Below are 10,328 nucleotides of genomic sequence, written 5' to 3'. Positions count from 1 at the left end.
CAGCGAGACTACAGTGATTTAGTTAAAAAAAACACAGATCGGTGCATTAATTCACTGTTTAACACAACCAGTCCTGGTTGGAAGTGTGCTTGGCCTACATTCTCCGGGAGAACAGAGACACAGTACTGTCTCCTGGGATACCAGCAGCACGCAGAGGAACCAAGACGTTACATGAAAAAAATGTATGTCAACAACAGCATCAGAAAATCAGAACGATAATAGGCTAATACGAAGACTTCCCTTCACAACAGTGCACTACAGACTTCTAATGCTGTCCTGGGTAGGACGAATACACTAGTGAGATGGAGAAAAATATATATATATATCAGATTTGGAATTTGGAATTTTGCTGACAGGTCTATAAAATCGAGCACACCGCCATGCAATCTCCATAGACAAACACTGGCAGTAGAATGGTCTTACTGAAGAGCTCAGTTTGTAAAATTTCTGCCCTGCTAGACCTGCCCCGGTCAACTGTAAGTGCTGTTATTGTGAAGTGGAAAAGTCTAAGAGCAACAACGGCTCAGCCGAGAAGTGGTAGGCCACACAAGCTCACAGAATGGGACTGCTGAGTGCTGAAGAGAATAAAAATTGTCTGTCCTCGGTTGCAACACTCACTACCAAGTTCCAAACTGCCTCTGGAAGCAACGTCAGCACAATAGCTGTTCCTCGGGAGCTTCATGAAATGGGTTTCACATAGCCAAGCAGTCGCACATAAGCCTAAGATCCCCATGTGCAATGCCAAGTGTCAGCTGGAGTGGTGTAAAGCTCCCCGCCATTGGACTCTTGAGCAGTGGAGTGATGAATCACGCTTCACCATCTGGCAGCCCAACGGACTAATCTGGGTTTGGCGGATGCCAGGAGAACACTACCTGCCCGAATGAATAGTGCCAACCTTAAAGTTTGGTGGAGGAGGAATAATGGTCTAGGGCTGTTTTTCATGGTTCGGGCCAGGCCCCTTAGTTCCAGTGAAGGGAAATCATAACACTACAGCATACAATGACATTCTAGACAATTCTGTGGTTCCAACTGTGTGGCAACAGTTTGGGGAAGGCCCTTTCCTGTTTCAGCAATGCCCCTGTGCACAATTTTTTATTTTTTATTTTACCTTTATTTAACTAGGCAAGTAAGTTAAGAAAAAATTCTTATTTACAATTACTGCCTACCGGGGGAACCGGGGGTTAACTGCCTTGTTCAGGGACAGAACGACAAATGTTTACTTTGTCAGCTCGGTGATTCGATCCAGCAACCTTTCAGTTACTGGCCTAACGCTCTAACCACTAGGCTACCTGCCGCCCCACAAAGCGAGATCCATACAGAAATGGTTTGTCGAGATCGGTGTGGAAGAACTTGACTGGTCTGCACAGAGCCCTGACCTCAACCCAATCAAACACCTTTAGGATGAATTGGAACACCGACTGCGAGCCAGGCCTAATCGCCCAACATCAGTGCCCGACCTCACTAATGCTCTTGTGGCTGAATGGAAGCAAGTCCCCGCAATGTTCCATCATCTAATGGAAAGCCTTCCCAGAAGAGTGGAGGCTGTTATAGCAGCAAAGGGGGGACCAACTCCATATTAATGCCCACGATTTTGGAATGAGTTCGACAAGCAGGTGTCCACATACTTCTGGTCATGTACTGTAGTTGATATACTGTTTTATTAGCTTCCCACAGTCCAGTTCTATAGCGTTCTATTTACAGATGATTAAAACACTATACCTGGACCTGACCAAACTAATCCCAGTCCCTGAAAACATTACTGATCAATGGCAAGGGTCCAATCCTTCACCGGGCAATATCGGACCTCTCCGTTGGTGACTTGTGAAACTCTGTTGATGTAATTGGTTAGCAGTCAGTGGGAAATAGCTCCCTAACCTGCTGATTGGTGTGTCATTAACCGAGTGTTTGATTTGGCCTTACGTCAGTCTCCTTGGTACTGATTGGTCTCCAGGGGCGACCATTGATTGGTTGGTAAGTTTCACATCGACAGATTGTGCTCGATGCTGGAATCCTAATGGACTAATTGATCCCTTACTCTTGAGTTATTGCCTGGAGTAACCGGGACTAAATAATTGGGGATTTGCTTTGCTGTGTGTGTGTGTAATATTATACTGTAAGTAGACCAGTTTCTTGTCATTGCTTAGAACTCAAGTCCACATTAGCATAGATAGATTGAAGTTAACCTCTGATCCTCTAAGCCAAACTCTCAGGCTCTCAACGAGTCCAGGCTAAATTACACACACACACACACACACACACACACACACACACACACACACACACACACACACACACACATACCCTCAGTAGGTTGAATCCAGATCACAGGCTAATTAGCCAATTATTGCAGAGGCTGAAGTACCACCTTACTACCCTCCCACACGCTCTTCAACTCACTCCATTTTGCTCTCTCTCTCTCTCTCTCTCTCTCTCTCTCTCTCTCTCTCTCTCTCTCTCTCTCTCTCTCTCTCTCTCTCTCTCTCTCTCTCTCTCTCTCTCTCTCTCTCTCTCTCTCTCTCTCTCTCTCTCTCTCTCTCTCTCTCTCTCTCTCTCTCTCTCTCTCTCTCTCTCTCTCTCTCTCTCTCCCTCCCTCTCCTTCTCTACCCCCTTCTCTCTCCCTCTCACCCCCCTCGCTCTCCCTCTCACCCCCTCGCTCTCCCTCTCCCGCTCTTCCCCCTCTCTCAATCTGTTTCAATAGCCATTCAAAAGGTGCTCTTTTACCAGGGCCAGAAATCTCAAGTGTTGCCAAAGTACAATAAAAGCCCCAATCCTCTCCTCTCCTCTCCTCTCCTCTCCTCTCCTCTCCTCTCCTCTCCTCTCCTCTCCTCTCCTCTCCTCTCCTCTCCTCTCCTCTCCTCTCCTCTCCTCTCCTCTCCTCTCCTCTCCTCTCCTCTCCTCACCTCACCTCACCTCACCTCACCTCACCTCACCTCTCCCAGTGGGCACCACAGACGTTATTTGAATGTCTGTTTTTGTGAAATCAACAAAAAAATACACCATGTCATGGTGACATTTTTCAAATCCAATCAGTTTTCCACATTGATTCAACGTCATCAGAGTGATTTTTGCCCAGTGGGCTCTCCTCTTCCAGTCAGAGACAGATGACTGATCCTCTGCCCAGTCTGTCTCTGTAGACAGGACACTAATAGATCTGAAACTCTGGAGCTCCACGGCCCAACCCTCTCAGGCAAGTGTGTGTGTGTGTGTGTGTGTGTGTGTGTGTGTGTGTGTGTGTGTGTGTGTGTGTGTGTGTGTGTGTGTGTGTGTGTGTGTGTGTGTGTGTGTGTGTGTGTGTGTGTGTGTGTGTGTGTGTGTGTGAGAGAGATGGAATGAGAGAGGGAGAGAGAGAGAGAAGGAGAGAGAGAGAGAGCTAGATAGAGAGAGAGAAGAAGAGACAGAATGAGATGCTTTTGGGAAAATGAAGGGAATGACCATCATTCATCTAAACTCTGTCCTTCGGATATTAGAATAGCTCTGTCAAGTGAACTAATGGACGTCAATCATCCTCTTGAGTCTTTGAAAGATTGTGTGTGTGTGTGTGTGTGTGTGTGTGTGTGTGTGTGTGTGTGTGTGTGTGTGTGTGTGTGTGTGTGTGTGTGTGTGTGTGTGTGTGTGTGTGTGTGTGTGTGTGTGTGTGTGTGTGTGTGTGTGTGTGTGTGTGTGTGTGTGTGTGTATAACAAGCTATCAGAGTATAACTTCAGAATCAGACGTTTGTCCATAAACGTCAAATTTCAAAGGTTAATTGTAGGGATTAATACGGCTGCTAGAATCTTGACCAGAACCAAAACATGTGATCATGTTGCTCCAGTGCTAGCCTCTCTACATTGGCTTCCTGTTAAGGCTAGGGCTGATTAAGGATTTACTGCTAACCTACAAAGCATTACATAGACTTGCTCCTACCCTTCTCTCCGATTTGGTCCTGCAGTAAATACCCACACGGACGCTACGGTCACAAGACGCAGGCCTCCTAATGTCTAAGAAAACAGAGAGCTCCATTTTGGCCTTTAAGCTTTTCTGAAGACTCATCTCTTCAGTAGGTCCTATGATTGAGTCTAGTCTGGCCCAGGGGTGCGAAGGTGAACAGAAAGGCACTGGAGCGACGAACCACTCTTGCTGTCTCTGCCTGGCCGGCTCCCCTCTCTCCACTGGGATTCTCTGCTTCTGACCCTATTACGGGGGCTGAGTCACTGGCTTACTAGTGCTCTTCCTCGCCGTCCCTAGGAGGGGTGTGTCACGTCGTGCCAGTTACGTCGGCTTTTTCTGTTTGTCTGTTGCCAGTTCGTCTTGTCCCGTCAAGTCCTGCCTTGTACTGTAATAAACTCTGAGATTCGTACTATCCGCCTCCTGTGTCTGCATCTGGGTCTCAGCCTGAGTCCTGATAGTAGAAGCACTTTGTGACACCTGCTGACGTAAAAAGGAATTTATAAAAACATTTTATTTGATGATCTGATTCATGCTGAATGGTTAAGTTAAGGGATAGGGTTTGGGATAGGGTTAAAACAAAAACAAGTGCCTAGCACTGGGATTGAACATGTGACCCTCAGAGCCAGAGCTCACGGCTTCCGCCCATCCACCAACCCAGTCCACAACACCCAATCCTACGTGACGGTAATAGCGCTCACCGTTGCCCCTAGTGGACGGTTTTTGAAGTCATCTCCTGACGTCGCGCTTACCTGGACGGACGTCAAACTTCAGTGGTTCTTTAAGCAAGTGTGTGTGTGGGCGTGTGTGTGGGCGTGTGTGTGGGTGTGTGTGTGGGCGTGTGTGTGGGCGTGTGTGCAGGTGGGCACGTTGGAAGGTGGGCTGGGAGTACAACAGCCATCCCAGCAGTAAAAGAGCCACTAACCACCTACTGTAATTACAAGTATCGCTAATGACTTATCCATTGTTGCCATACAAATCCCATTGGCCTGATATATAAGGTGCAAACAGCTGTGTGAGGTCGGTCCATAATAGAAACACACACACACAAGACTGATACATATGGCAACACATTTGTATATTTATATTTAAATCCTGACACACACACACACACTCATTACAGCAGGGAGACAGTGGGAGTTATGCAACCGTCTTGAACACAACAGAAGTTTATCTAACTGCTAAGCATTGCCGACATCACACCGAGAAACCAGAAAAAGGTTTCGTTTGAATTAAAAACAGTGAACATGAAAACATTCACAAATCCGCTACAGAGATAGATAGGGAAGGAAGGTAATGCTATACAAAGCTCAGGAAGAGACTCCCATGCTATGACAATATTCAGTGTAAACAAACACTCACACACACCTGCAGACATGCGAGAAACACACAGGCGCAAACACAGCTGACACATGCTTTCACACAAACACCTGCCCACACACCCACACAATTACCCCCACGTAATCAATGATTCTTTCGTAACAAGAAACAATGAGTCCAGGTCTGACACATCTCGTGTAATACTCCACTCGGTTCAAAGGTGACGTGTAAACAGCTCTATTCATTCCATTGATTATTCCAACAATGAAAAGTGAAGATCGCTCACAAAACTCAATATGGATTACATGCCTAAAGGTGTGAAAAACACGCACTCCAGCCGTGTTTGTGAGCACACGCAGAAACATTCACACGCAAACTCAGTCCTCCTGAAACACACACACGCCATACAATTCTGAAGAGGCCCTATCTCCTCTCCGTCTCGCTCGCTCACTCGCACGCACCATACAATTCTGAAGAGGCCCTATCTCCTCTCCGTCTCGCACGCACGCACACACACACACACGCTCACACGCTCACACGCTCACACGCTCACACACTCACACACTCACACACTCACACACACACACACACACCTGTGATAAAAGAACATTGGGCTTCAGACAGCTTTCTCAAGGCCAGCAGGTCACAGTCTACGTGGTGATGAATGTGCCATATCATAGTTTCAGCATCACCGCGGGTTACTGCTAGACACTGTGACACATAAAGGAACACTCGCTGGTGTGTGTGTGTGTGTGTTTCACCGCCTGGCCTACATCATTGGAATGGGGCACATGTTGACCCCCTCAAGGGGTTCCCATTATCCCAAATGGAATGAGCTTGGCTAAGGAGAGCAGTGTTGTGCCCTAGAGTCTAAAACAGGCCATCTCTGTAGAACAGGAGAGTCCTATAGCTGGGCCAGAGAGAGGCTGCAGTAACATCAACCCTGACCCAAGCTTGAACCCCCTAGGATAGAGTGCAATGCTCTCTTGTCATCCACTTCTCTCTTTCGTGGCATGTACTCTGAGCTCTCTGGGACACATTCAGCAATACCAAAGTGACTATCAGTCAGTCTTCGGGAGAGAAGTTAGGGCGTGCCCTCAGATCTAAGCTCCAGACAAACACAACACACATTGTCTATAGTCGGAAGCAGACCAGTCAGAGGAGTACATAACAGAAGGAATAAAATCCTCTCTGAGCTCAAATAACAAACAGCACCAATCCCACTGGGAGGACTAAAAAACATGTCTCTTAGCTCTTACAGTTGAAGTTGGAAGTTTACATACACTTAGGTTGGAGTCATTAAAACTTGTTTTTCAACCAGTCCATACATTTCTTGTTAAAAAACTATAGTTTTGGCAAGTCGGTTAGGACATCTACTTTCTGCATGACACAAGTAATTTTTCCAACCTTTGTTTAAAGACAGATTATTTGACTTATAAATTCACTGTGTCACAATTCCAGTGGGTGAGAAGTTCACATACACTAAGATGACTGTGCCTTTAAACAGCTTGGAAAATTCCAGAAAATGATGTCATGGCTTTAGAAGCTTCTGATAAGCTAATTGACGTCATTTGAGTCAATTGGAGGTGTACCTATGGATGTATTTCAAGGCCTACCTTCAAACTCAGTGCCTCTTTGCTTGACATCATGGGGAAATCTAAAGAAATCAGCCAAGACCTCAGAAATAAATTGTAGACCTCCACAAGTCTGGTTCATCTTTGGGAGCAATTTACAAACGCCTGAAGGTACCACATTGATCTGTATAAACAATAGTACGCAAGTATAAACACCATGGGACCACGTAGCCGTCACACCGCTCAGGAAGGAGACGCGTTCTGTCTCCTAGAGATGAACGTACTTTGGTGTGAAAAGTGCAAATCAATCCCAGAACAACAGCAAAGGACCTTGTGAAGATGCTGGAGGAAACAGGTACAAAAGTATCTATATCCACAGCAAAACGAGTCCTATATCGACATAACCTGAAAGGCCGCTCAGCAAGGAAGAAGCCATTGCTCCAAAACCGCCATAAAAAAAGGTCTGCATACGGTTTGCAACTGCACATGGGGACAAAGATCGTACTTTTTGGAGAAATGTCCTCTGGTCTGATGAAACAAAAAATGAACTGTTTGGCCATAATGACCATCGTTATGTTTGGAGGAAAAAGGGGGATGCTTGCAAGCCGAAGAACACCATCCAACCAAGAAGCACGGGGGTGGCAGCATCATGTTGTGGGGGTGCTTTGCTACAGGAGGGACTGGTGCACTTCACAAAATAGATGGCATCATGAGGATGGAAAATTATGTGGATATAGTGAAGCAACATCTCAAAACATCAGTCAGGAAGTTAAAGCTTGGTCGCAAATGGGTCTTCCAAATGGACAATGACCCCAAGCATACTTCCAAAGTTGTGGCAAAATGGCTTAAGGACAACAAAGTCAAGGTATTGGAGTGGCCATCACAAAGCCCTGACGTCAATCCCATAGAACATTTGTGAGCAGAACTGAAAAAGCGTGTGCGAGCAAGGAGGCCTACAAACCTGACTCAGTTACACCAGCTCTGTCAGGAGGAATGGGCCAAAATTCACCCAACTTATTGTGGGAAGCTTGTGGAAGGCTACCCAAAACGTTTGAGCCAAGTTAAAAAAAAAATAAAGGCAATGCTACCAAATACTAATTGAGTGTATGTAAACTTCTGACCCACTGGGAATGTGATGAAAGAAATAAAAGCTGAAATAAATCATTCTCTCTACTATAATTCTGACATTTCACATTCTTAAAATAAAATGGTGATCCTAACTGACCTAAGACAGGGAATATTTACTTGGATTAAATGTCAGGAATTGTGAAAAACTGAGTTTAAACGTATTTGGCTAAGGTGTATGTAAACTTCCAACTTCAACTGTAAATATCATCTCTCTCCCTCTCTCTCCTTCCCTCTTTCTTTTTCCTGTCATCCCTGAGGGGCGTGATCCTATCAGTCTTATCATGTCTGCTGATCCTCCACTAGACTGTTGTGACAGTGGATCAGTGAGGCCAAGGCTTAGGATCAGGATCAGAATCAGGCTTAACTAATGACTACAAATCTACCACTACCACTAACACACTTATAGACCCAGACCTGAATGGTCTGTAAGAGATGGCTAATGACCCATTCATCTGCCACCTCTCTCTATAATAAGTAGAATCACTAGATCTTCCTCATTCTCTCCATCTCTCTCTTAGTGGCTCTCCAGCTTTTTATAAAGAAAGAGTAGGTTCCCTAAACTCTGGCTCCATAGCAAATTATTTATCTGAAGCCATTAACGTTTCGTCAGGCAAGCTGCCTTCGTCAGGCTGGCTCTCTACCTCTATCACAATCCCACCCACTTTCTTCCTCCCTCCCCTGTTCCTCCCTCGCCGTCTCTGTATTGATCTGTTGGGCCTCCTGCAGAAACGCTGATCAATTGAGTAAAATAAAGATTCCACTGTGTGATTGGAGCTTTTTTTTAATCACCTTAATCTACCAGAAGAGATAGAGGGTGTGTGTGTGTGTCATTGTGTGTGTGTGTGTGTGTGTGTGTGTGTGTGTGTGTGTGTGTGTGTGTGTGTGTGTGTGTGTGTGTGTGTGTGTGTGTGTGTGTGTGTGTGTGTGTGTGTCATTGTGTGTGTTTGTGTGTGTGTGTCATTAATGAAGTGTGTTTAGAGCGACCATCCTTCCCTATAGCAACCTCCACACCGATCCATCATCGGGTTATTCTCAGAGGACGCACTGGTAATGAGGAGCACACACACACACACACAAACCTGTATGCCCCCCCCACACACACACACACATACGTCACACACACACGTCATAGTCTCCGGCCTTACCTTGGTTGATTGGCTTGGCAGGACCATAGCTTTTGAAGTAGTCATCCTGGGGGAAAAACACAGGAGGTAAAGGGTTATGTATTCATCAAACACACACACACACACACACACGCACACACAGACAACTTGACAAAAACAGAAAAGAAGACATCTAAGATCACACAGTCTGGAACAAATCTATTAATCCAGCTTGTTAAACAGAGTTTGATATTCCAAACACTAGTCATCCGAACGGCAGAAAACAGCTCTATTTTTCCGCAGTCAATCCGTGGTCCCGACGCCCGACCCACCATCAAAGACAGACAGTCAGTAGAGAAACAGGCTCAAAGAACGATACTGACGGGAGCCCGATCCGCTCTCCTGATTATCTCTCTGTCACAGGCAACAGATCAGTCGGATTGAGATGAAAATGTTACTGGGATATGAGTCTCAGATTAAACCCTTCACAACCGGATCGCCTCTTCAAAACCAACAGCCGATTCAACCCGTGTCAACGCTAATTATATCTGCACAAGCACAAATGTTAGAAGTTTAATACTCATTAGATGAGGGCTTATTGTTCAGAACATCCACTTTTTATTTGTTCATCTCGGATTTATATTTGTGGGCGAGGACACAGTGATATGTAATTACCTTAAAATGGCTGCATAATGAAAGAGCAACATGTTGGTGAAATTAGCTATTAGTCTGAATTGAATTAGTACGTATCGGTGAAGTGTTTTACACGGTGTAATTGGGAGTTAGACAAACAGATGCGGCATGGAGAGAGGGAGACAGAGAGGGAGAGAGAGAAACAGAGAGAGACACACACAGAGAGAGAGAGACAGAGAGAGACAGAGAGAAAGAGACACCGAGAGAGACACACAGAGAGAGAGAGAGAGACAGAGAGAGAGAGACAGAGAGACAGAGAGACAGAGAGACAGAGACAGAGAGACAGAGAGAAACAGAGAGACAGACAGAGAGAGAGCGAGAGAGAGGGAGAAAGAGAGAGTCACACAGAGAGAGAGCGAGAGAGAGAGAGCGAGAGAGCAAGAGAGAGAGAGTGAGAGACAGAGAGACAGAGAGAAAGAGAGAAAGAGAGGGTGCTTTGTCGCAGTGGCCAATCCAATAAAGCCACAGGGAGATGATACAACAGTAGTGAGAGGAATAAAGAAATGGACTAGCAGATAGATATATACTCCTACCAGGCCCTGTTTAAATAGATCATGACTCTTCAAACAGGACATCTATATGACCTGC

General features: G+C 45.7%; 1 protein-coding gene across 1 annotated transcript in view; it reads right to left on the bottom strand.

Moving 5' to 3' along the window:
• The window catches only part of spock1 (SPARC (osteonectin), cwcv and kazal like domains proteoglycan 1), a 254,755-nt gene that overhangs the window by 115,415 nt on the left and 129,012 nt on the right, over nucleotides 1-10,328 (bottom strand). Inside the window, exon 4 of the mRNA XM_038992558.1 lies at nucleotides 9,090-9,135. Within this exon, the coding sequence (XP_038848486.1) occupies nucleotides 9,090-9,135 (46 nt within the window). The remainder of the gene's footprint in view (nucleotides 1-9,089; nucleotides 9,136-10,328) is intronic.

The sequence above is a fragment of the Salvelinus namaycush genome, chromosome 5 (genome assembly GCF_016432855.1).
Source record: "Salvelinus namaycush isolate Seneca chromosome 5, SaNama_1.0, whole genome shotgun sequence".
Classification (NCBI taxonomy): domain Eukaryota; kingdom Metazoa; phylum Chordata; class Actinopteri; order Salmoniformes; family Salmonidae; genus Salvelinus; species Salvelinus namaycush.
This window is presented reverse-complemented; position numbering and strand designations above follow the sequence as displayed.